Here is a 27,936-nt window from a genome sequence, read left to right on the forward strand (position 1 = left end):
TATATTCAGCTTCTTTGGCAGATATGGCCTTATCTGTCAAAAGGAAATCTTGCTTTGATTACAGTAGCAATTGTGAACTGTAAGCTGGATTATTGTAACAGCCTTCTAATTGCTACATCCCAGGCCAATCTTAAATCTTTGCAGGTGGTCCAGAATAGTGCTGTGCGTGCTGTGCTTGGTCTCAAACGCAACATGCACGTTTCTGAGGCCAGACGCAGCCTGCACTGGCTGCCTGTTCAACAGCGGCTGCAACACAAGGGTATATCCATTGTGTTCAAATGCCTTTGGGGCGGTGCTCCATCATACCTTATTGCTAGGTGTAAAAAGAAACCCATTGGAGATTTATTACGATCCAGTCGTAACATTTCTTTGGTCCAACCCTTATCCTCAATGAAGAGAATCGGTGGTGCCAGTTTTAATCTCTGGGCTCCTGCTTTATGGCATTCAATGCCCAAACATCTGGCTGAAAGCATCTCACTAACTGCTTTTAAGAAACATTTTAAAACTTTCCTATTTGATGTAGGTCGTGGGTAACTTCTAAAAACGGTTTCTGACATTTATCCCTACATTGCCATCTTTGCAACATCTATTGATATTTGCTGTTGGCTTGAAGGTTGATGCTGGCTTTTCCTGTCTGCTCTGTTTCTATGTTGTCTTGTTTCTCCTCTCTCTCATGTGCGCCCTGAGGCCCTTGGGTTAGTGGCGCAATACAAGAACTCAGAGAGATAGATAGATAGATAGATAGATAGATAGATAGATAGATAGATAGATAGATAGATAGACACTTGAATAGCGTATTAAAACCACATATAATTCTAAACATAAAGTGCCACAGCCATAGTCGCTGCTAGTTAGCTGTTCCCATCACTAATCATTCACTGTTGTAAAAGGTCTGCTGCTGAGACATTTGCAAAACAGACAACCTCATTGGGGATTGTGTGACGACCTGACTGTTTGTCTTTGAAGTGAGAGAGACAGAGCAGGGGGCCCTGTGGGCATTTGTACCATGTCCCACTGCTAAATCCGCCTCTGGTGCTCTACCTTCATTTCCGAGAACGCTAGTCTCAGGATATCTTCCAGCAACCAGGTTTCTGGAGCAGTCTCTTCCTGAATTGTATCGACTCACATCCTGTAATTATCCAGGATCTCAATGCTTCATCATTGGAATAGTTATTGAAATCGCAGTGTTTTATTCGCATCCAAAGAAACATCATAAATGCTCCCATGGCTTCCCATTTGTTTTGTGTCATGGTGTGGAATACATGCCTTTTTATAATCCACATAGTGTGCGGTGTCAAATACTATATCAATGCAGTCCTGAGACCTCTGAATGTGTCCATGGTTTCTTCTGGTAGTTCATCAATGATGTCTCCTGTGGCCGGTCTTACTGCCAATGTGAGAAGACATCTATTTCTGTGTTCATCAAGCGGGCCCATCACCTCAATGTAGACGTCAATGTCTCTCCCCATCTGGGCTCAAGTTGCTTGTTTCAGTGAGGTCAAACGTCCCAGGTAGTTGCATGGACAGGGATTCCTGGAAGCGCGCATGGAATACATTTGGCGGGGTCGCTGTCTTTCTGGCTGGTATGTCCTCCTGCAACATGATTGCTTATGGTGTGAGGATTGCCTTGTTGCAGAAACTAGTGGTCTGTTCGCTTATGTACTTTGTTCAGTGTAATGTCCTGCCTGGGCTGTAGCTGGTGCCTCATCTTGGTGATAACTGGGCTGCCACAGCCCGTTTCCAATTTCCATGTGTCACCTGTGCCCTTCTTTTGCTGGTGCACATGTTGCCTGTGCGCTTCTCCAGCTGGTGCTATGTATATAGCTGCCAGGGCCTACGGGGTCGCGTTTCCACCCTCCTTATGCCCGCCACAGTACACAGGGCTGGGCCACGCTTATCTTATCAACGTCGCCCCACGGGCCGATGAGGGTGATCACAACCTTTAATTTAAAAAATGACCCTCATTCACCTCCACCCCAGCGGCCTCTCCACAGATGGCTTTGCAGTGCCCTGATGGCACCGGAGCATGCCTGTCCTGTATTCTCCTTTTCGACTTCCTCACAGAAGGTAGCGCAGCCACACCATGATGTTGCCAGTGTTGTGTCGGGAGTTCCCGGGCTACCGTAGGACTCCGGATCATTCACCCACATGGGGCCTCCCTGTATCAGAGGACGCGCACACAGGATCAGGTGAACATGTCTTTAATGCACGTTCCCTGCTTCTTACTCTCCTCTTCTTTTCCACATCACATTCTCCTATCCAAATCCTCCCTCGTTTCCCACCCCTCATACATAATGATATTAATGGGATCCACGAAGTTACAATTAAGTCAACCAAACTCCCTTTTATCTGTTTCCAAAGCTCTAGGGCCTATGCTCAGTCTAGCAATGAGGGGTTGCATGTCTTAAAAAGGCATTCTGTTAGCCTGGAAGCCATGAAAGTACAACGCCGTCAGGTTACTTGAAGTTGCAAGGTGGGGGGCTCTCTCCTCATGTCTACAATAAGGGAGCCCCTGGTACTTTAACAATAAAAAACATAGTCTGTTGACATGGTTGAGGGACCTCTTAACAAAACACGGTTTGCCACCCTTTACGGGCATAGGTCTGCAGTCCCTCCCTCCATGGTGCCACTCAGAACCACGCCCTCTTGTTGTGTGTCGCCTCTTTAAGAATACGAGTCATGACTTTGTCATGATTTGTACCAATTAAAGCGGGCTCTGCATGCACGTGCAGGCACTGCAGCAGAGACCCAGGAAGCGGCAACTCTGTGCCTGTGCATTATTTACTGTGTGTCGGCCGTGTGCCCATGGACTGTGTTCGAGCCCCGGCCTGTGTGACCACATGGCCGAGGCCAACGTCTGCTGGGTGCCCCCAGCATTGTTGTCAGGTCAGGTGAGCCTGCCAGGAACCCGCTGCGTGATAGCAGCCTTGCTGTCTCTCCCGGTGATCCCGGTATCTGGTGTGTCCCGCTCCGGTGCCCCGAGAGCAGGACACCACATTGACAATGAGCAGGACAGGCCTCTGTGCCCTGTTGGGAAGGCGGCTTCCACCGCCTGCGCGACAGCTGTGGCTATCTGGTATCTTTGCTGGGCCCTGTGGGGGGTCTGTGTGGTGCTCTGTCAGGGAGCACTTCCACCAGAGCGGTGTCGGCCGCACAACAAAGAATGTCTGGGGCCCACTGGCGGTGAGGGAGAGTGGAGCTCTGCGGCGAGGATGGCGGCATCTGGCATTTTCCCTACCCAGCAGGGTGAACGAGGGGCCACGTGATCAGGTGTGCCGATCCCCCACCAAGTGGACTGAGCACTGGCATTTCCCTGCGCAGGCCCAAGGAGGAGCCACGTTGCGTGGTTTGCAGCCAATGGACTGAGGTGACTCTCGTGTCTGCTCCTGTTGGATCCTGCACGATTTGCCATGAATTTACGCTCTAACAAGCATATTCTTCCTGAAAGTATCAGCGTTCGTAGTCCATCTGCCCAGGAACACCCACCTGGGAGAGCAAGGGTGGAGCCCTGCTGGAGCGCTGGTAACAGGAAGAAGAAGATTGTAACTTTGAAGCGTCCCAAAACAAAAATGGCGTCTCGGAAGCAGTGAAGGGACAGAAAAGGTGTGTGCAGCCCAGAAGGAGATCGAGGACCAGGGATGCAAGGCATGGCAGACGCTTGCAGAAGCTGGTGACCACAATTGCAGCGACCCGCATCAGAGCAGCGACGGAAGTGAGGGGGGCGCCGGCACTGCCACAGTTAGTCAGGAGGAGCCATGGGGGAGCAGTGTCTGCAGTCTCCTGCTGGTTGTGGGTAAGCGGTCTCCCTGGCCCAGCCCACCTGGTAGAGAGGAGTCAGTGTCGGCATGGGGCCCCCTCCTGCTGGGTTGAAGACTGGGTGGTCACGGGCGAACAGAGACGCTGCGCAACTGTAGATTTAGGCCATCGGTGAGGCAAAGCAGCCGCGTGAGCCTCGCCTGGGGGCACAGAGCGGGAGCACAGCTACAGTGGTAGCATATACGAAGGAGCCCAGGCAAAGCAGGGGGGGGGCTGCAATAACACACCTAAGGTAGTGGGCAATACTGGAGAGCAGGAGATGGACCAGACTAACACATAGAGCTGGGGGAAAGCCAGCAGGAGCTTTTAGTTGGCAGTGGTCACCTCGGGTGACTGCATGGTACTTAATACCTACATAGCCACTTGAATAATCACACAGCTGAAACACCCGGAAACAGGCCCAAAGCTGTCATTGCAGCGTTCTGGGATTGGTCAACGGTGCCCAGTTGCAGGTGGAGGTGGACAGTGTGACCCCCTCTCAGGGTGCAGGTGGGAAGGTGCCTGCAAGAAGTAAGAACGTACTGCCCCTCTGTGAACCTGGGCGGTGCGGCATGCTGCGGTGGTGGCAAGTGTCAGTCCCAAGGCAGAGGGTAGAAGCTGCAGTGAAGAGGCCATAAGTGCAGAGGCATCCAGTGGAGACAGGAGGGCACCTCCTAAGAGAGGGGCAGCCACGACAAGTAATACCGGAGCGGAGGTGCAGCATAGACCTGGCAAATAAGGCAAGTGGACGCTAGCGCGGGCATCCGGCTCCCGAGATCGTCCCTGCAAGTCAGTAAACAATTACAAGCTCACATTGCTTGGTGCATAACTGCAACACCCAATACTGAACCCCAGAACATCATTGCCGCATTCAGGGATTATAACGATTGTGGCCCGCTGAGGGTCAGACGGAACAAGGTGGATGCCTCCCTTACCAGCTAAAATGAAGGTGAACCAACCAAAGCTGGACACTTTTGTCAAGACCGTGCAACAGGGCAGCAGGGGGACACAGAACCCATGCTGGCAAAGAGGGAAGATGCCATGGAACTGCATAATCAAGTGATGCAAGCCATCACCGACTTGAAAGCATCACTGAGGACGTAAATTGAAGCAGTCCAAGTCGATGTTGGACTGTTGCGACAAGAAGTTTGTAAATTGGCTGAGTGCACCACCACTCTGGAATCTCAGGTCAAGGAAAACACTGAGACATTTTCAAGAGACGCGTACCGATGTCCATGATCTGCAACAGAAGGTTAGCCTGCTGGAAAATAGGATGGAAGAGGCAGAAGGTTGTGCACGCAAAAACAACATTCACATAGTAGGCCTGCCTGAAGGAGAAGAAGGAGCGGACCCCACTACGTATAGAGAAAATATGCTTCTTCAGGAAATAGGGCCTGGGAATCTTACGCCAGACTTTGCAATTGAGAGGGCACATTGGGCACTAACTAGACGACCTCCCCCCGGAGCTCCTCCCAGACCAAAAGTTGCTAAAGTTCTGAACTATAGAGACCGGGGAAAAATACTTGACTTCTGCATGCAAGGCAGCAAGCTAAAGAGGGCCTTGGCGGACCTTGCGGTCTATCCCGATTACAGCTTCCAGGTACAGAAGACTCAGGCACAGTTCTTTGCGGCCAAATCTAGGCTTCGGAGAGCTGTCTTTAAATACATGTTGATCTACCCGACATGACTGAAAGTCATATATAAAAACAAAAATGTGTTCTTCGATCTACCGGAAGAGACACATTCATGGATGGATAGGGAGAAAATAGACCTCGGAGGAGAAGACGAAGTAGATGTTCTCAAGAAGCATAAGGGAAGATCGATTTAGAGGGTGGCCAAGCAGGACTGCAGATCATCTTGCTGTTCGCTTCATCCTTTTGGTACTGCAACAGTAGGTCTGCAGTGCTGATGTGGGCCCCTGGGTCGCAAAGCCTTGCTGAGCGGATAGTTGGACTCAAGTTGGACATTGGAGCGTACACTACTTTTACCATGACGGGAAGCACCACACAACACACAGTTTACACGAGAGAAGACCATACTTACGGCTGCGACCACCATGCCCTCTGAGTTCTTCTTTTGGGGCACTTGTTTATGCACCCCCACTGTGTACTCGCCTCAAGTATGTACACCTGGGGAACGTGCGGGAAGCAGTTACACCCGAGCATGTGTTATGACGCTGGCAGTTATTGTTAATTGGGGAAGTTGCGAGGTGTAATTGGGGGGAAGAGTTATGCCTGCACAGGTGCTAACAACAAATTTCCACATGCTAGTTTTAACTAGACTACCTTACTTTGAATGAAAAGCATGCCTCGACAGATCAGAGTGGGACAGCCGTGCATGGCTGGAACTGTAAATATACTTTCCTGAAATGTTAAGGGTTTGAATTCCTATGTTAAGCTTAATAGGGTTTACTCGTATTTAAAGAGATGTAAAATAGACATTGGGCCTCATTACACGGAAGGCGGTAATGGTTAACGGCCACCGTTAATGGTAACGGTGACCGTTAACCATTACCGCCTTACTATGAGGTCCCTTAGCGGGTTGGTGCTTTAACGCCTGCTTTTTGCAGGCGTTAAAAACCAACCCGCTAAGGGACCTCGGAGCTAATTACGGTACCGCAAAATTCTGGTGCCGTAATTAGCGCCTTCCCCATTCCCATAGAGCCCTATGGGGCAGAAATGGGAATGGGGAAGGGCAATGGCGGAAGGGGGATTTACCGCCCCACCAACCTTGGAATGGGGCGGTAAATCCCCTTTCCGCCAAGGCGGTGCCGGTAATTTACCGGCATGGTCCAGGGTGCTAATAGCACCCTGGATCACCGCCTTCCGTGTAATGAGGCCCATTGCCTTGATACAAGAAACACACCTGACTGTGGAGAAACAAACAATGTTGGCAGGCAAATGGAGAGGACTGGTGATTGGTTCCCGTACTCTGCCTATGCCCGAGGGGTCCTGATATGGATAGTGCCCACTGTACCCTTTCAGATAATCCATATCAAAACAGACAACAAGGGCAGAATGGAGTTAATGCAGGGACTTCTTGAACAAGTAGATACTTTCTTTGTTAATACGTATGTCCCCAAACAAAGTGCAGCTGTGTATTTCCAGACATTATAACCGTGACTTGCCCCCGTTAGGAACAGCGATATTATATGGGGAGGGGACTTTATTTGCACACTGAAGCCGGTCCTAGATAGGTCAGATGCAAAGTACACTAACCCAGCACCGCCAGCCAGGTCATTACACACACTCCTAGATTAATTTGACCTTATTGATATTTGGAGGGAACTTCACCCCAATAGCAGACATTATTAGCATTACTCTGTGTCCCATGCGGTGCATACCAGAAAAGACTACTTCTTTGTAGGAAAGGAGCTGGCGCATCTTATCACATTTGTGCAGTACAAAGGCAGGGTCCTGTCAGACCCTGCCCCGCTTACTTTGCAGTGGCAGTATGTGTCACCTAGAGATCCAATACCCACGTGGCAGCTTAGAGGTGAGTCTCTTGAGGATGCCCCTTTTCGGGATTACATCCGTGAGAACATCATAGACTATGTCAAGAATAATGTAGGCAGTGTACCCAGCGAGGGAACGTTTTGGGAAGTGCTTAAAGTGGTGATTAGAGGAGCAGCTATTGCAGGCTTGCATAGTGTCCAAGCAACCATCCACAAGGAATTGTCAGCGTCAGAGGAGCGGCTGACGAAGCTAGAGCAATCCCCTGCAAAGCATTCGGGCAAGGGGGAGGAGGTGGCAACCTTATATAGTATTTGCATAGAGTGCAGAGAGAGACTGGGTAAACATAACTTCTCCAAATATTAGAGAGGCAGCACAAAGAGGGTGACAAACCAGGTCGCTTACTGGCATGGCTTTACAAAAAGGAAGAAAATAGAGGCCCTATCCATTTGAAATGTACAAAGGGGGGCCCTGTGCCACACCCAAAATGGCATTATTGAAACCTTCCAAGACTTTTATAGAGCCCTTTACTGAGGGAAACATGAGACATCTAGGTCCAATTTGCAAGACGTGCTAGATGAGATAGGTCTCCCTAGATTGAGCCCTGAGGTGCGAGATAGCCTTGAGGCACCCATCACCCTGGAGGAAATTCAAAATACAATCAAGGCGTTGCCCACAAGAAAGACCCCGGGCTCATACGGGCTTCCAAGAATAAAAGGTCTACCAAGAATACGCTTGGGAGCTGGCCCCGCATCTGCTTAACACTTTCACTGACTCTTATGAAACTCGTATGCTTCCACGTAGCCTGAGGGAATCCATTATTATACCACTTCTCAAACCTCATAAAGCCCCAACGGATTGTGGCTCATACAGGCCCCAGTCAATGCTTAATCAAGATATTAAGATACTGAAGTCTATATTGGCGGATAGAACGTAATGCGATTACATCATGCGATAGCCAGCATGGCATCCTGGGATATACCGTGCGCTCTAGTCACGTTAGATGCCGTGAAAGCGTTTGAGTAGGTGAAATAGGAATGGCTATATGCAACTTTACACAGGTTTGGGTTTGGGCAGCTTTACATTAAATGGGTCCATTTGGTATACACTAGCCCGATAGCTAGTGTTAAAACGGGGCGATGCATATCAGAAGCATGGGAACTTGAAAGAGGAACTAGACTGGGCAGTCCCTTGTCCCCATTGCTCTATGTCCTTGCCATGGAACCCATAGCGCAATATCTGAGAGCAGAATATATGGAGGCGGGCATAGAAAATAATGGGGTTTGGCACATGATCTCGATGTATGCCGATGATATCCTGTTATATATCCAGAACCCTGAAGATAATCTTGAATTGCTGTTGGAGGCATTAGCGCTATACGAGAAATTGTCAGGGGTTAGGGTTAGCATGGATAAGACGTCCCTGTTCCCGATTGCTGGATTACAGAAGCAAGAATGAAAAGCTCTCTCAGTTCTTGCGCTGCATTGGACAAAACCCACCTTTAGGTATTTAGGGGTTAATATATATCAGGCTCCTGAGACAGAATATGTAAATAACACATTGAAAGCACTGGCGGGCATTAAGAGCTCCATGAGGTTTTGGGCTAAACTGCACCTTTCATTAATGGGGAGAATAGTATTGGTGGTATAGCCCAGATTGCTGTATTTCTCTTTAAATGTCCCGTTCTATGTACCTATATCTTTTTTCAGGCCGTTGGACGGCATTTGCAGAGGGTTCTGCAGCAAAACGGTAGAAATTGAGTTGCGCTATCTACATTACAAAGGTCATATGAGGGAGGAGGTGTCAGGGCCCCGAACTTTGAGCTACATTACATTTCAGGACAGCTGCAATTTGTGGTGGATTGCATGGGCGTAGGACATGGGGGGTCAGGTGGGACAAATACCCCCCACAATTTTAAGTGGGGGGGATGTAATGTCATTTATCCCCCCCCCAGGATATGTGTTTGGTGTGTCATGCAGGGATCTGTTTTTGAAGTGGGGGGAGGGGCTGCTTACTATGTAAGCTGCCCTCTCCCCCTGCCCCCAAAACATGGCGGCAATACCCTGGGGGCAAATGGGTGATCATCTGCCCTCAGGGAAGGGGGCAAATAAAAAAAAAGATTTTCTTTTTAAACATAGTTTTGGGTGGGGTCGGTGTGGGTGGGACCACTAGCCACCAGAGATTTTTGCAAGGGGGTGGACCTCTCCCCCCCACCCTAAGTAGATGGGGAGCACCTTATGTAGCCATCCCTGGGGGCAGATTTCTGAATTTATTACTCACAATCCCAGACAAAGTGAAATTTGTGTTTTTTCCACTAAATTTCACACTTTGTCAGGGATTGGGGGTCATAAATTATGGGGCGATTCACGCAAGTTAGACCTCTGTGGATTCCCACTGGTGTCTTCTTTTCGGAAATGCATGGGGTTCCCTGTTTTCCTTCGTGGCTTCGACACCCTAGGCCCAAATCTGTAGGTTGTCTACATGAGCAAAATTCCTGAAAATCTGCTGCTCGAAAGGACTTGGGGTGCACCCACGCATTTGAGGTACCGTTTTCATCAGGAAACCTGTGGGAATGTGGGAAGGTAGGCCATCCGTTGTTGGCTATGTGTTTCGGTGGGTGAACAGAGTGAAATGTGCAGATATTGTGGGTTTTTTTCTGTAATTTTCTTGATTTCCCCCCAAACAATGGAATCTTTCCCTACATAGTTGTTGCCTGACCTGTGGAAATCACCCCTTCCTAAACTTGGAATATTGTCTCCTTTCCAGAAATGTATGCCTTTCTGGCTTCCCATTCAGCTTTCCTACCCTTTTCTTCCATTCCGTCTACGCATGTCCTATTGGACAAAAAATGCCAAAATCGCCCACTTCTCACAAAACAATGGAATCTTTCCCTACATAGTTGTTGCCTGACCTGTGGAAATCACCCCTTCCTAAACTTGGAATATTGTCTCCTTTCCAGAAATGTATGCCTTTCTGGCTTCCCATTCAGCTTTCCTACCCTTTTCTTCCATTCCGTCTACGCATGTCCTATTGGACAAAAAATGCCAAAATCGCCCACCTCTCACAAAACGGCTGATTAGCATATCAAAATACGTTATTTTGGTTTCCATTCAATCTGTTCTTGAAAGCCTGGAAAATGGTGAAACCAGCACAGCAAACTATTTGTTCCTACCTCTTACAAGGAAAACACCACAGGCTTCTTTGTACAACATTTTATTGGCATTTTCTAAAAAAAAACAAATGTTATCCTTTTTGGTTATTTTCACCCCCCTACAGCAAACTAGGATTCCTGGGTGGCGTTACTACCGCCTGCATGTGGGAAAAAAGGGGACAACTTTGGCCGAGATATCTCATGTAACAAAGAAGCTACAAGGGATTGAATGACGACATACCGACATCACCAAAAAAGGCCTTGGCACTGGAGGGAAATCCCCATGGCAGTTAAGGGGTTAAGACGGTAAAGTCCCAGAGGAGATTTCATTTGTAAGGTAGCTCAGTTAGTTAATTCTTCAAGTGCAGATTGTGCACAGGAATATGTAACACCTGTGTTCAGCACCTGGCTTAATCTTCCAGTGGAAAAATAGGCAGAGTGAATACATTCAGCTTCCGATGCAACACAGCATTTTCCAGGTCAATTGGTTTAGAAAAAGTGGTGGAAAACACTATTACTGTCACCTTTTCCAATTGGCCAGATTTTCGTGCATTTTCTGGGTGGAGTTCGGGAGCCGAGTGGACACATCAGGACCCCCTGTATTTCCCGCTCCACCAGACAAATGTGGCTTTACTGCCAACATGGATTCTCATGCTGGAAATAAGGAAAGGGATTCCTCTGGGAAAGGTGTGTGCAGCCCAGAAGGAGATCGAGGACCAGGGATGCAAGGCATGGCAGACGCTTGCAGAAGCTGGTGACCACAATTGCAGCGACCCGCATCAGAGCAGCGACGGAAGTGAGGGGGGCGCCGGCACTGCCACAGTTAGTCAGGAGGAGCCATGGGGGAGCAGTGTCTGCAGTCTCCTGCTGGTTGTGGGTAAGCGGTCTCCCTGGCCCAGCCCACCTGGTAGAGAGGAGTCAGTGTCGGCATGGGGCCCCCTCCTGCTGGGTTGAAGACTGGGTGGTCACGGGCGAACAGAGACGCTGCGCAACTGTAGATTTAGGCCATCGGTGAGGCAAAGCAGCCGCGTGAGCCTCGCCTGGGGGCACAGAGCGGGAGCACAGCTACAGTGGTAGCATATACGAAGGAGCCCAGGCAAAGCAGGGGGGGGGCTGCAATAACACACCTAAGGTAGTGGGCAATACTGGAGAGCAGGAGATGGACCAGACTAACACATAGAGCTGGGGGAAAGCCAGCAGGAGCTTTTAGTTGGCAGTGGTCACCTCGGGTGACTGCATGGTACTTAATACCTACATAGCCACTTGAATAATCACACAGCTGAAACACCCGGAAACAGGCCCAAAGCTGTCATTGCAGCGTTCTGGGATTGGTCAACGGTGCCCAGTTGCAGGTGGAGGTGGACAGTGTGACCCCCTCTCAGGGTGCAGGTGGGAAGGTGCCTGCAAGAAGTAAGAACGTACTGCCCCTCTGTGAACCTGGGCGGTGCGGCATGCTGCGGTGGTGGCAAGTGTCAGTCCCAAGGCAGAGGGTAGAAGCTGCAGTGAAGAGGCCATAAGTGCAGAGGCATCCAGTGGAGACAGGAGGGCACCTCCTAAGAGAGGGGCAGCCACGACAAGTAATACCGGAGCGGAGGTGCAGCATAGACCTGGCAAATAAGGCAAGTGGACGCTAGCGCGGGCATCCGGCTCCCGAGATCGTCCCTGCAAGTCAGTAAACAATTACAAGCTCACATTGCTTGGTGCATAACTGCAACACCCAATACTGAACCCCAGAACATCATTGCCGCATTCAGGGATTATAACGATTGTGGCCCGCTGAGGGTCAGACGGAACAAGGTGGATGCCTCCCTTACCAGCTAAAATGAAGGTGAACCAACCAAAGCTGGACACTTTTGTCAAGACCGTGCAACAGGGCAGCAGGGGGACACAGAACCCATGCTGGCAAAGAGGGAAGATGCCATGGAACTGCATAATCAAGTGATGCAAGCCATCACCGACTTGAAAGCATCACTGAGGACGTAAATTGAAGCAGTCCAAGTCGATGTTGGACTGTTGCGACAAGAAGTTTGTAAATTGGCTGAGTGCACCACCACTCTGGAATCTCAGGTCAAGGAAAACACTGAGACATTTTCAAGAGACGCGTACCGATGTCCATGATCTGCAACAGAAGGTTAGCCTGCTGGAAAATAGGATGGAAGAGGCAGAAGGTTGTGCACGCAAAAACAACATTCACATAGTAGGCCTGCCTGAAGGAGAAGAAGGAGCGGACCCCACTACGTATAGAGAAAATATGCTTCTTCAGGAAATAGGGCCTGGGAATCTTACGCCAGACTTTGCAATTGAGAGGGCACATTGGGCACTAACTAGACGACCTCCCCCCGGAGCTCCTCCCAGACCAAAAGTTGCTAAAGTTCTGAACTATAGAGACCGGGGAAAAATACTTGACTTCTGCATGCAAGGCAGCAAGCTAAAGAGGGCCTTGGCGGACCTTGCGGTCTATCCCGATTACAGCTTCCAGGTACAGAAGACTCAGGCACAATTCTTTGCGGCCAAATCTAGGCTTCGGAGAGCTGTCTTTAAATACATGTTGATCTACCCGACATGACTGAAAGTCATATATAAAAACAAAAATGTGTTCTTCGATCTACCGGAAGAGACACATTCATGGATGGATAGGGAGAAAATAGACCTCGGAGGAGAAGACGAAGTAGATGTTCTCAAGAAGCATAAGGGAAGATCGATTTAGAGGGTGGCCAAGCAGGACTGCAGATCATCTTGCTGTTCGCTTCATCCTTTTGGTACTGCAACAGTAGGTCTGCAGTGCTGATGTGGGCCCCTGGGTCGCAAAGCCTTGCTGAGCGGATAGTTGGACTCAAGTTGGACATTGGAGCGTACACTACTTTTACCACGACGGGAAGCACCACACAACACACAGTTTACACGAGAGAAGACCATACTTACGGCTGCGACCACCATGCCCTCTGAGTTCTTCTTTTGGGGCACTTGTTTATGCACCCCCACTGTGTACTCGCCTCAAGTATGTACACCTGGGGAACGTGCGGGAAGCAGTTACACCCGAGCATGTGTTATGACGCTGGCAGTTATTGTTAATTGGGGAAGTTGCGAGGTGTAATTGGGGGGAAGAGTTATGCCTGCACAGGTGCTAACAACAAATTGCCACATGCTAGTTTTAACTAGACTACCTTACTTTGAATGAAAAGCATGCCTCGACAGATCAGAGTGGGACAGCCGTGCATGGCTGAAACTGTAAATATACTTTCCTGAAATGTTAAGGGTTTGAATTCCTATGTTAAGCTTAATAGGGTTTACTCGTATTTAAAGAGATGTAAAATAGACATTGGGCCTCATTACACGGAAGGCGGTAATGGTTAATGGCCACCGTTAATGGTAACGGTGACCGTTAACCATTACCGCCTTACTATGAGGTCCCTTAGCGGGTTGGTGCTTTAACGCCTGCTTTTTGCAGGCGTTAAAAACCAACCCGCTAAGGGACCTCGGAGCTAATTACGGTACCGCAAAATTCCGGTGCCGTAATTAGCGCCTTCCCCATTCCCATAGAGCCCTATGGGGCAGAAATGGGAATGGGGAAGGGCAATGGCGGAAGGGGGATTTACCGCCCCACCAACCTTGGAATGGGGCGGTAAATCCCCTTTCCGCCAAGGCGGTGCCGGTAATTTACCGGCATGGTCCAGGGTGCTAATAGCACCCTGGATCACCGCCTTCCGTGTAATGAGGCCCATTGCCTTGATACAAGAAACACACCTGACTGTGGAGAAACAAACAATGTTGGCAGGCAAATGGAGAGGACTGGTGATTGGTTCCCGTACTCTGCCTATGCCCGAGGGGTCCTGATATGGATAGTGCCCACTGTACCCTTTCAGATAATCCATATCAAAACAGACAACAAGGGCAGAATGGAGTTAATGCAGGGACTTCTTGAACAAGTAGATACTTTCTTTGTTAATACGTATGTCCCCAAACAAAGTGCAGCTGTGTATTTCCAGACATTATAACCGTGACTTGCCCCCGTTAGGAACAGCGATATTATATGGGGAGGGGACTTTATTTGCACACTGAAGCCGGTCCTAGATAGGTCAGATGCGAAGTACACTAACCCAGCACCGCCAGCCAGGTCATTACACACACTCCTAGATTAATTTGACCTTATTGATATTTGGAGGGAACTTCACCCCAATAGCAGACATTATTAGCATTACTCTGTGTCCCATGCGGTGCATACCAGAAAAGACTACTTCTTTGTAGGAAAGGAGCTGGCGCATCTTATCACATTTGTGCAGTACAAAGGCAGGGTCCTGTCAGACCCTGCCCCGCTTACTTTGCAGTGGCAGTATGTGTCACCTAGAGATCCAATACCCACGTGGCAGCTTAGAGGTGAGTCTCTTGAGGATGCCCCTTTTCGGGATTACATCCGTGAGAACATCATAGACTATGTCAAGAATAATGTAGGCAGTGTACCCAGCGAGGGAACGTTTTGGGAAGTGCTTAAAGTGGTGATTAGAGGAGCAGCTATTGCAGGCTTGCATAGTGTCCAAGCAACCATCCACAAGGAATTGTCAGCGTCAGAGGAGCGGCTGAGGAAGCTAGAGCAATCCCCTGCAAAGCATTCGGGCAAGGGGGAGGAGGTGGCAACCTTATATAGTATTTGCATAGAGTGCAGAGAGAGACTGGGTAAACATAACTTCTCCAAATATTAGAGAGGCAGCACAAAGAGGGTGACAAACCAGGTCGCTTACTGGCATGGCTTTACAAAAAGGAAGAAAATAGAGGCCCTATCCATTTGAAATGTACAAAGGGGGGCCCTGTGCCACACCCAAAATGGCATTATTGAAACCTTCCAAGACTTTTATAGAGCCCTTTACTGAGGGAAACATGAGACATCTAGGTCCAATTTGCAAGACATGCTAGATGAGATAGGTCTCCCTAGATTGAGCCCTGAGGTGCGAGATAGCCTTGAGGCACCCATCACCCTGGAGGAAATTCAAAATACAATCAAGGCGTTGCCGACAAGAAAGACCCCGGGCTCATACGGGCTTCCAAGAATAAAAGGTCTACCAAGAATACGCTTGGGAGCTGGCCCCGCATCTGCTTAACACTTTCACTGACTCTTATGAAACTCGTATGCTTCCACGTAGCCTGAGGGAATCCATTATTATACCACTTCTCAAACCTCATAAAGCCCCAACGGATTGTGGCTCATACAGGCCCCAGTCAATGCTTAATCAAGATATTAAGATACTGAAGTCTATATTGGCGGATAGAACGTAATGCGATTACATCATGCGATAGCCAGCATGGCATCCTGGGATATACCGTGCGCTCTAGTCACGTTAGATGCCGTGAAAGCGTTTGAGTAGGTGAAATAGGAATGGCTATATGCAACTTTACACAGGTTTGGGTTTGGGCAGCTTTACATTAAATGGGTCCATTTGGTATACACTAGCCCGATAGCTAGTGTTAAAACGGGGCGATGCATATCAGAAGCATGGGAACTTGAAAGAGGAACTAGACTGGGCAGTCCCTTGTCCCCATTGCTCTATGTCCTTGCCATGGAACCCATAGCGCAATATCTGAGAGCAGAATATATGGAGGCGGGCATAGAAAATAATGGGGTTTGGCACATGATCTCGATGTATGCCGATGATATCCTGTTATATATCCAGAACCCTGAAGATAATCTTGAATTGCTGTTGGAGGCATTAGCGCTATACGAGAAATTGTCAGGGGTTAGGGTTAGCATGGATAAGACGTCCCTGTTCCCGATTGCTGGATTACAGAAGCAAGAATGAAAAGCTCTTTCAGTTCTTGCGCTGCATTGGACAAAACCCACCTTTAGGTATTTAGGGGTTAATATATATCAGGCTCCTGAGACAGAATATGTAAATAACACATTGAAAGCACTGGCGGGCATTAAGAGCTCCATGAGGTTTTGGGCTAAACTGCACCTTTCATTAATGGGGAGAATAGTATTGGTGGTATAGCCCAGATTGCTGTATTTCTCTTTAAATGTCCCGTTCTATGTACCTATATCTTTTTTCAGGCCGTTGGACGGCATTTGCAGAGGGTTCTGCAGCAAAACGGTAGAAATTGAGTTGCGCTATCTACATTACAAAGGTCATATGAGGGAGGAGGTGTCAGGGCCCCGAACTTTGAGCTACATTACATTTCAGGACAGCTGCAATTTGTGGTGGATTGCATGGGCGTAGGACATGGGGGGTCAGGTGGGACAAATACCCCCCACAATTTTAAGTGGGGGGGATGTAATGTCATTTATCCCCCCCCCAGGATATGTGTTTGGTGTGTCATGCAGGGATCTGTTTTTGAAGTGGGGGGAGGGGCTGCTTACTATGTAAGCTGCCCTCTCCCCCTGCCCCCAAAACATGGCGGCAATACCCTGGGGGCAAATGGGTGATCATCTGCCCTCAGGGAAGGGGGCAAATAAAAAAAAAGATTTTCTTTTTAAACATAGTTTTGGGTGGGGTCGGTGTGGGTGGGACCACTAGCCACCAGAGATTTTTGCAAGGGGGTGGACCTCTCCCCCCCACCCTAAGTAGATGGGGAGCACCTTATGTAGCCATCCCTGGGGGCAGATTTCTGAATTTATTACTCACAATCCCAGACAAAGTGAAATTTGTGTTTTTTCCACTAAATTTCACACTTTGTCAGGGATTGGGGGTCATAAATTATGGGGCGATTCACGCAAGTTAGACCTCTGTGGATTCCCACTGGTGTCTTCTTTTCGGAAATGCATGGGGTTCCCTGTTTTCCTTCGTGGCTTCGACACCCTAGGCCCAAATCTGTAGGTTGTCTACATGAGCAAAATTCCTGAAAATCTGCTGCTCGAAAGGACTTGGGGTGCACCCACGCATTTGAGGTACCGTTTTCATCAGGAAACCTGTGGGAATGTGGGAAGGTAGGCCATCCGTTGTTGGCTATGTGTTTCGGTGGGTGAACAGAGTGAAATGTGCAGATATTGTGGGTTTTTTTCTGTAATTTTCTTGATTTCCCCCCAAACAATGGAATCTTTCCCTACATAGTTGTTGCCTGACCTGTGGAAATCACCCCTTCCTAAACTTGGAATATTGTCTCCTTTCCAGAAATGTATGCCTTTCTGGCTTCCCATTCAGCTTTCCTACCCTTTTCTTCCATTCCGTCTACGCATGTCCTATTGGACAAAAAATGCCAAAATCGCCCACTTCTCACAAAACAATGGAATCTTTCCCTACATAGTTGTTGCCTGACCTGTGGAAATCACCCCTTCCTAAACTTGGAATATTGTCTCCTTTCCAGAAATGTATGCCTTTCTGGCTTCCCATTCAGCTTTCCTACCCTTTTCTTCCATTCCGTCTACGCATGTCCTATTGGACAAAAAATGCCAAAATCGCCCACCTCTCACAAAACGGCTGATTAGCATATCAAAATACGTTATTTTGGTTTCCATTCAATCTGTTCTTGAAAGCCTGGAAAATGGTGAAACCAGCACAGCAAACTATTTGTTCCTACCTCTTACAAGGAAAACACCACAGGCTTCTTTGTACAACATTTTATTGGCATTTTCTAAAAAAAAACAAATGTTATCCTTTTTGGTTATTTTCACCCCCCTACAGCAAACTAGGATTCCTGGGTGGCGTTACGACCGCCTGCATGTGGGAAAAAAGGGGACAACTTTGGCCGAGATATCTCATGTAACAAAGAAGCTACAAGGGATTGAATGACGACATACCGACATCACCAAAAAAGGCCTTGGCACTGGAGGGAAATCCCCATGGCAGTTAAGGGGTTAAGACGGTAAAGTCCCAGAGGAGATTTCATTTGTAAGGTAGCTCAGTTAGTTAATTCTTCAAGTGCAGATTGTGCACAGGAATATGTAACACCTGTGTTCAGCACCTGGCTTAATCTTCCAGTGGAAAAATAGGCAGAGTGAATACATTCAGCTTCCGATGCAACACAGCATTTTCCAGGTGAATTGGTTTAGAAAAAGTGGTGGAAAACACTATTACTGTCACCTTTTCCAATTGGCCAGATTTTCGTGCATTTTCTGGGTGGAGTTCGGGAGCCGAGTGGACACATCAGGACCCCCTGTATTTCCCGCTCCACCAGACAAATGTGGCTTTACTGCCAGTATGGATTCTCATGCTGGAAATAAGGAAAGGAATTCCTCTGGGAAAGGTGTGTGCAGCCCAGAAGGAGATCGAGGACCAGGGATGCAAGGCATGGCAGACGCTTGCAGAAGCTGGTGACCACAATTGCAGCGACCCGCATCAGAGCAGCGACGGAAGTGAGGGGGGCGCCGGCACTGCCACAGTTAGTCAGGAGGAGCCATGGGGGAGCAGTGTCTGCAGTCTCCTGCTGGTTGTGGGTAAGCGGTCTCCCTGGCCCAGCCCACCTGGTAGAGAGGAGTCAGTGTCGGCATGGGGCCCCCTCCTGCTGGGTTGAAGACTGGGTGGTCACGGGCGAACAGAGACGCTGCGCAACTGTAGATTTAGGCCATCGGTGAGGCAAAGCAGCCGCGTGAGCCTCGCCTGGGGGCACAGAGCGGGAGCACAGCTACAGTGGTAGCATATACGAAGGAGCCCAGGCAAAGCAGGGGGGGGGGCTGCAATAACACACCTAAGGTAGTGGGCAATACTGGAGAGCAGGAGATGGACCAGACTAACACATAGAGCTGGGGGAAAGCCAGCAGGAGCTTTTAGTTGGCAGTGGTCACCTCGGGTGACTGCATGGTACTTAATACCTACATAGCCACTTGAATAATCACACAGCTGAAACACCCGGAAACAGGCCCAAAGCTGTCATTGCAGCGTTCTGGGATTGGTCAACGGTGCCCAGTTGCAGGTGGAGGTGGACAGTGTGACCCCCTCTCAGGGTGCAGGTGGGAAGGTGCCTGCAAGAAGTAAGAACGTACTGCCCCTCTGTGAACCTGGGCGGTGCGGCATGCTGCGGTGGTGGCAAGTGTCAGTCCCAAGGCAGAGGGTAGAAGCTGCAGTGAAGAGGCCATAAGTGCAGAGGCATCCAGTGGAGACAGGAGGGCACCTCCTAAGAGAGGGGCAGCCACGACAAGTAATACCGGAGCGGAGGTGCAGCATAGACCTGGCAAATAAGGCAAGTGGACGCTAGCGCGGGCATCCGGCTCCCGAGATCGTCCCTGCAAGTCAGTAAACAATTACAAGCTCACATTGCTTGGTGCATAACTGCAACACCCAATACTGAACCCCAGAACATCATTGCCGCATTCAGGGATTATAACGATTGTGGCCCGCTGAGGGTCAGACGGAACAAGGTGGATGCCTCCCTTACCAGCTAAAATGAAGGTGAACCAACCAAAGCTGGACACTTTTGTCAAGACCGTGCAACAGGGCAGCAGGGGGACACAGAACCCATGCTGGCAAAGAGGGAAGATGCCATGGAACTGCATAATCAAGTGATGCAAGCCATCACCGACTTGAAAGCATCACTGGGGACGTAAATTGAAGCAGTCCAAGTCGATGTTGGACTGTTACGACAAGATGTTTGTAAATTGGCTGAGTGCACCACCACTCTGGAATCTCAGGTCAAGGAAAACACTGAGACATTTTCAAGAGACGCGTACCGATGTCCATGATCTGCAACAGAAGGTTAGCCTGCTGGAAAATAGGATGGAAGAGGCAGAAGGTTGTGCACGCAAAAACAACATTCACATAGTAGGCCTGCCTGAAGGAGAAGAAGGAGCGGACCCCACTACGTATAGAGAAAATATGCTTCTTCAGGAAATAGGGCCTGGGAATCTTACGCCAGACTTTGCAATTGAGAGGGCACATTGGGCACTAACTAGACGACCTCCCCCCGGAGCTCCTCCCAGACCAAAAGTTGCTAAAGTTCTGAACTATAGAGACCGGGGAAAAATACTTGACTTCTGCATGCAAGGCAGCAAGCTAAAGAGGGCCTTGGCGGACCTTGCGGTCTATCCCGATTACAGCTTCCAGGTACAGAAGACTCAGGCACAATTCTTTGCGGCCAAATCTAGGCTTCGGAGAGCTGTCTTTAAATACATGTTGATCTACCCGACATGACTGAAAGTCATATATAAAAACAAAAATGTGTTCTTCGATCTACCGGAAGAGACACATTCATGGATGGATAGGGAGAAAATAGACCTCGGAGGAGAAGACGAAGTAGATGTTCTCAAGAAGCATAAGGGAAGATCGATTTAGAGGGTGGCCAAGCAGGACTGCAGATCATCTTGCTGTTCGCTTCATCCTTTTGGTACTGCAACAGTAGGTCTGCAGTGCTGATGTGGGCCCCTGGGTCGCAAAGCCTTGCTGAGCGGATAGTTGGACTCAAGTTGGACATTGGAGCGTACACTACTTTTACCACGACGGGAAGCACCACACAACACACAGTTTACACGAGAGAAGACCATACTTACGGCTGCGACCACCATGCCCTCTGAGTTCTTCTTTTGGGGCACTTGTTTATGCACCCCCACTGTGTACTCGCCTCAAGTATGTACACCTGGGGAACGTGCGGGAAGCAGTTACACCCGAGCATGTGTTATGACGCTGGCAGTTATTGTTAATTGGGGAAGTTGTGAGGTGTAATTGGGGGGAAGAGTTATGCCTGCACAGGTGCTAACAACAAATTGCCACATGCTAGTTTTAACTAGACTACCTTACTTTGAATGAAAAGCATGCCTCGACAGATCAGAGTGGGACAGCCGTGCATGGCTGGAACTGTAAATATACTTTCCTGAAATGTTAAGGGTTTGAATTCCTATGTTAAGCTTAATAGGGTTTACTCGTATTTAAAGAGATGTAAAATAGACATTGGGCCTCATTACACGGAAGGCGGTAATGGTTAATGGCCACCGTTAATGGTAACGGTGACCGTTAACCATTACCGCCTTACTATGAGGTCCCTTAGCGGGTTGGTGCTTTAACGCCTGCTTTTTGCAGGCGTTAAAAACCAACCCGCTAAGGGACCTCGGAGCTAATTACGGTACCGCAAAATTCCGGTGCCGTAATTAGCGCCTTCCCCATTCCCATAGAGCCCTATGGGGCAGAAATGGGAATGGGGAAGGGCAATGGCGGAAGGGGGATTTACCGCCCCACCAACCTTGGAATGGGGCGGTAAATCCCCTTTCCGCCAAGGCGGTGCCGGTAATTTACCGGCATGGTCCAGGGTGCTAATAGCACCCTGGATCACCGCCTTCTGTGTAATGAGGCCCATTGCCTTGATACAAGAAACACACCTGACTGTGGAGAAACAAACAATGTTGGCAGGCAAATGGAGAGGACTGGTGATTGGTTCCCGTACTCTGCCTATGCCCGAGGGGTCCTGATATGGATAGTGCCCACTGTACCCTTTCAGATAATCCATATCAAAACAGACAACAAGGGCAGAATGGAGTTAATGCAGGGACTTCTTGAACAAGTAGATACTTTCTTTGTTAATACGTATGTCCCCAAACAAAGTGCAGCTGTGTATTTCCAGACATTATAACCGTGACTTGCCCCCGTTAGGAACAGCGATATTATATGGGGAGGGGACTTTATTTGCACACTGAAGCCGGTCCTAGATAGGTCAGATGCGAAGTACACTAACCCAGCACCGCCAGCCAGGTCATTACACACACTCCTAGATTAATTTGACCTTATTGATATTTGGAGGGAACTTCACCCCAATAGCAGACATTATTAGCATTACTCTGTGTCCCATGCGGTGCATACCAGAAAAGACTACTTCTTTGTAGGAAAGGAGCTGGCGCATCTTATCACATTTGTGCAGTACAAAGGCAGGGTCCTGTCAGACCCTGCCCCGCTTACTTTGCAGTGGCAGTATGTGTCACCTAGAGATCCAATACCCACGTGGCAGCTTAGAGGTGAGTCTCTTGAGGATGCCCCTTTTCGGGATTACATCCGTGAGAACATCATAGACTATGTCAAGAATAATGTAGGCAGTGTACCCAGCGAGGGAACGTTTTGGGAAGTGCTTAAAGTGGTGATTAGAGGAGCAGCTATTGCAGGCTTGCATAGTGTCCAAGCAACCATCCACAAGGAATTGTCAGCGTCAGAGGAGCGGCTGAGGAAGCTAGAGCAATCCCCTGCAAAGCATTCGGGCAAGGGGGAGGAGGTGGCAACCTTATATAGTATTTGCATAGAGTGCAGAGAGAGACTGGGTAAACATAACTTCTCCAAATATTAGAGAGGCAGCACAAAGAGGGTGACAAACCAGGTCGCTTACTGGCATGGCTTTACAAAAAGGAAGAAAATAGAGGCCCTATCCATTTGAAATGTACAAAGGGGGGCCCTGTGCCACACCCAAAATGGCATTATTGAAACCTTCCAAGACTTTTATAGAGCCCTTTACTGAGGGAAACATGAGACATCTAGGTCCAATTTGCAAGACGTGCTAGATGAGATAGGTCTCCCTAGATTGAGCCCTGAGGTGCGAGATAGCCTTGAGGCACCCATCACCCTGGAGGAAATTCAAAATACAATCAAGGCGTTGCCCACAAGAAAGACCCCGGGCTCATACGGGCTTCCAAGAATAAAAGGTCTACCAAGAATACGCTTGGGAGCTGGCCCCGCATCTGCTTAACACTTTCACTGACTCTTATGAAACTCGTATGCTTCCACGTAGCCTGAGGGAATCCATTATTATACCACTTCTCAAACCTCATAAAGCCCCGACGGATTGTGGCTCATACAGGCCCCAGTCAATGCTTAATCAAGATATTAAGATACTGAAGTCTATATTGGCGGATAGAACGTAATGCGATTACATCATGCGATAGCCAGCATGGCATCCTGGGATATACCGTGCGCTCTAGTCACGTTAGATGCCGTGAAAGCGTTTGAGTAGGTGAAATAGGAATGGCTATATGCAACTTTACACAGGTTTGGGTTTGGGCAGCTTTACATTAAATGGGTCCATTTGGTATACACTAGCCCGATAGCTAGTGTTAAAACGGGGCGATGCATATCAGAAGCATGGGAACTTGAAAGAGGAACTAGACTGGGCAGTCCCTTGTCCCCATTGCTCTATGTCCTTGCCATGGAACCCATAGCGCAATATCTGAGAGCAGAATATATGGAGGCGGGCATAGAAAATAATGGGGTTTGGCACATGATCTCGATGTATGCCGATGATATCCTGTTATATATCCAGAACCCTGAAGATAATCTTGAATTGCTGTTGGAGGCATTAGCGCTATACGAGAAATTGTCAGGGGTTAGGGTTAGCATGGATAAGACGTCCCTGTTCCCGATTGCTGGATTACAGAAGCAAGAATGAAAAGCTCTCTCAGTTCTTGCGCTGCATTGGACAAAACCCACCTTTAGGTATTTAGGGGTTAATATATATCAGGCTCCTGAGACAGAATATGTAAATAACACATTGAAAGCACTGGCGGGCATTAAGAGCTCCATGAGGTTTTGGGCTAAACTGCACCTTTCATTAATGGGGAGAATAGTATTGGTGGTATAGCCCAGATTGCTGTATTTCTCTTTAAATGTCCCGTTCTATGTACCTATATCTTTTTTCAGGCCGTTGGACGGCATTTGCAGAGGGTTCTGCAGCAAAACGGTAGAAATTGAGTTGCGCTATCTACATTACAAAGGTCATATGAGGGAGGAGGTGTCAGGGCCCCGAACTTTGAGCTACATTACATTTCAGGACAGCTGCAATTTGTGGTGGATTGCATGGGCGTAGGACATGGGGGGTCAGGTGGGACAAATACCCCCCACAATTTTAAGTGGGGGGGATGTAATGTCATTTATCCCCCCCCCAGGATATGTGTTTGGTGTGTCATGCAGGGATCTGTTTTTGAAGTGGGGGGAGGGGCTGCTTACTATGTAAGCTGCCCTCTCCCCCTGCCCCCAAAACATGGCGGCAATACCCTGGGGGCAAATGGGTGATCATCTGCCCTCAGGGAAGGGGGCAAATAAAAAAAAAGATTTTCTTTTTAAACATAGTTTTGGGTGGGGTCGGTGTGGGTGGGACCACTAGCCACCAGAGATTTTTGCAAGGGGGTGGACCTCTCCCCCCCACCCTAAGTAGATGGGGAGCACCTTATGTAGCCATCCCTGGGGGCAGATTTCTGAATGTATTACTCACAATCCCAGACAAAGTGAAATTTGTGTTTTTTCCACTAAATTTCACACTTTGTCAGGGATTGGGGGTCATAAATTATGGGGCGATTCACGCAAGTTAGACCTCTGTGGATTCCCACTGGTGTCTTCTTTTCGGAAATGCATGGGGTTCCCTGTTTTCCTTCGTGGCTTCGACACCCTAGGCCCAAATCTGTAGGTTGTCTACATGAGCAAAATTCCTGAAAATCTGCTGCTCGAAAGGACTTGGGGTGCACCCACGCATTTGAGGTACCGTTTTCATCAGGAAACCTGTGGGAATGTGGGAAGGTAGGCCATCCGTTGTTGGCTATGTGTTTCGGTGGGTGAACAGAGTGAAATGTGCAGATATTGTGGGTTTTTTTCTGTAATTTTCTTGATTTCCCCCCAAACAATGGAATCTTTCCCTACATAGTTGTTGCCTGACCTGTGGAAATCACCCCTTCCTAAACTTGGAATATTGTCTCCTTTCCAGAAATGTATGCCTTTCTGGCTTCCCATTCAGCTTTCCTACCCTTTTCTTCCATTCCGTCTACGCATGTCCTATTGGACAAAAAATGCCAAAATCGCCCACTTCTCACAAAACAATGGAATCTTTCCCTACATAGTTGTTGCCTGACCTGTGGAAATCACCCCTTCCTAAACTTGGAATATTGTCTCCTTTCCAGAAATGTATGCCTTTCTGGCTTCCCATTCAGCTTTCCTACCCTTTTCTTCCATTCCGTCTACGCATGTCCTATTGGACAAAAAATGCCAAAATCGCCCACCTCTCACAAAACGGCTGATTAGCATATCAAAATACGTTATTTTGGTTTCCATTCAATCTGTTCTTGAAAGCCTGGAAAATGGTGAAACCAGCACAGCAAACTATTTGTTCCTACCTCTTACAAGGAAAACACCACAGGCTTCTTTGTACAACATTTTATTGGCATTTTCTAAAAAAAAACAAATGTTATCCTTTTTGGTTATTTTCACCCCCCTACAGCAAACTAGGATTCCTGGGTGGCGTTACGACCGCCTGCATGTGGGAAAAAAGGGGACAACTTTGGCCGAGATATCTCATGTAACAAAGAAGCTACAAGGGATTGAATGACGACATACCGACATCACCAAAAAAGGCCTTGGCACTGGAGGGAAATCCCCATGGCAGTTAAGGGGTTAAGACGGTAAAGTCCCAGAGGAGATTTCATTTGTAAGGTAGCTCAGTTAGTTAATTCTTCAAGTGCAGATTGTGCACAGGAATATGTAACACCTGTGTTCAGCACCTGGCTTAATCTTCCAGTGGAAAAATAGGCAGAGTGAATACATTCAGCTTCCGATGCAACACAGCATTTTCCAGGTGAATTGGTTTAGAAAAAGTGGTGGAAAACACTATTACTGTCACCTTTTCCAATTGGCCAGATTTTCGTGCATTTTCTGGGTGGAGTTCGGGAGCCGAGTGGACACATCAGGACCCCCTGTATTTCCCGCTCCACCAGACAAATGTGGCTTTACTGCCAGCATGGATTCTCATGCTGGAAATAAGGAAAGGGATTCCTCTGGGATCTGCTTGGAAATGAAACCTGGTAAAAGCGGGCGGAGTCCAGAGGAAGCCATTGTCAATTCCGCCAGCAATCGCTAATTGCGTGAGGTATTTACACTCTTCCAAAGTGGAAAAGCGATGGGATTTCACCTGCCTTTTACCCTAAAATCTTCCATTTTGTGGCAGAAAATTAAAAACGTGCGCCAATGGAAGTGGTCCACTCCATGCAGTTTACTTTGCGCCTAGATCGTTGGGGGTTTTACGTGATGCTACACATGCAATAAATAAATAAATACATTTAACATGACCCCAGAGAAAAGCCAATTCGTGATCAGATTGAGTGAGCAGGGCATCTCACTGGTAACAGGGTGTCCTGTGCTTCTAGAGTACATTGGCAAATGTCCTTAGCGTTAAGCAGGCGCTGAAACCCATCAGTGTGGATTGCACAATAATAAGTCGACAGAGGTATTTCAAATGGCCAATTTCGCTTTTTGGGTGACATTGTCAAAGTGGGAGAATGTTGTCCAGCATGTGCCACTTTCTCTGCGGAGTGAATTGTGCCCACCCCGAGGAAGAAGTGTGAAAAACCCACAAGGGCACTGTGCCCTGTTCTTTCTGTGTGTGTCTTCCCCACAGGGCGACAGATGCCGACTCAGACATGGGTAAGTCTCAGGTGGCAAGCCTGTACCCTAGTTGATGTGGCAAAGGATTCCAGACTTCTGAGGCTGATAACATAAGTACCATTGAGTTACATGCCACCTGACAGGTATGTGTGATAAGGTTGCAAAGCAGAGCTGTGAGTGGGCTAAAGCAGGAGGCAATGTCTGCCCACCCTTAAAGGGTATGTACGTACAACTAGGGGTGTCACGGTATTAGTTTTATGACGGTACAATGACCTTCTTGCCAAATGACGGTATATCATGGTTATCGCGGTATAGCAGGTGGAGTTAACTAATCTTAACAAATATTTTCTAAATATCAGCTCGACTGGGCACCTGAAGATCGCAGACTTCGGCCTTGCCCGTGTGTTCTCCAATGAAGGCAACAGACTTTACAGTCATCAGGTTGCCACCAGGTGGTATCGAGCACCAGAACTCCTCTACGGAGCGCGGAAATACGATGAGGGCGTAGACTTGTGGGCTGTGGGCTGCATCTTTGGGGAGCTCCTGAACAACTCTCCCCTCTTCCCTGGAGAGAATGACATTGAACAACTGTGCTGTGTGCTGCAGGTCCTGGGGACACCCAATGAGAAGATCTGGCCAGAAATTACAGACTTGCCTGATTACAACAAAATCTCCTTTAAAGAAAATCCTCCTATCCCGCTGGAGAAGATTGTACCTGATGCCTCTCCTCATGCCTTAGAGCTGCTTAAGCGCTTCCTGGTGTACCCTTCAAAGCAAAGGATCAGTGCTGCAGAGGCGCTGCTGTGTCCTTACTTTTTCACTGAGCCCTTGCCTGCTCATCACTCAGAGCTTCCGATACCACAGCGCAGTGGAAGGAAGACCCGCCAGCGCCTGCAGCATCAGCGGGAGTTCCACATCGACCATCCGATCGAAGAGTCTGTTGTGGACCCGGAACTCATAGCCCCATATATAATGAGCTAAACTCTGGACTCTCTGCACCCACTGCCCACACTTTAATATTGTGATATTTGTGCAGGAGCAGATTAGAGGCAGGGACTAAGACCGTAGAGGCGTATCTGGTAATTTGCTCAAGCTGTTCTCAGCAGAACCACGGAAATTATAAAATGTACCATGTAATATGCCTGGAGGGGGACACTGGATTTTCTCAGAAATGCAAACCAATGTGTTAATAGCTTGGTTCAAAATAAAGTGAAGTAACAGCTAAAAAAAAAAAAAAAAATATTTTCTAAAAGGTCATACATTGTCAGATTTATCATCACAAACAAAA

The 27,936-nt window shown here is 48.4% G+C and overlaps 1 protein-coding gene across 1 annotated transcript; it reads left to right on the plus strand.

Annotated features, from left to right (window-relative positions):
* The first annotated feature begins 23 nt into the window (after positions 1-23).
* On the plus strand, positions 24-27,866 carry LOC138492887 (cyclin-dependent kinase 20-like). The gene is made up of 2 exons (XM_069620201.1): positions 24-79; positions 27,008-27,866. Exons 1-2 carry the CDS (start codon positions 24-26, stop codon positions 27,627-27,629), a joined length of 678 nt encoding a protein of 225 aa, XP_069476302.1. The 3' UTR covers positions 27,630-27,866.
* The last annotated feature ends 70 nt before the right edge of the window (positions 27,867-27,936 follow it).

Source organism: Ambystoma mexicanum, chromosome 10, assembly GCF_040938575.1.
Source record: "Ambystoma mexicanum isolate Mex_15411 chromosome 10, UKY_AmexF1_1, whole genome shotgun sequence".
Lineage (NCBI taxonomy): Eukaryota > Metazoa > Chordata > Amphibia > Caudata > Ambystomatidae > Ambystoma > Ambystoma mexicanum.

What these genes read in the sequence shown, in the direction of transcription:
- LOC138492887 (XM_069620201.1), top strand. Translation starts at nt 24, where the DNA reads ATGGCCTTATCTGTCAAAAGGAAATCTTGCTTTGATTACAGTAGCAAT. An exon ending in TACAGTAGCAATTGTGAACT is followed by an intron (nt 80 to 27,007) that starts GTAAGCTGGATT and finishes TCTAAATATCAG; the next exon opens with CTCGACTGGGCACCTGAAGA.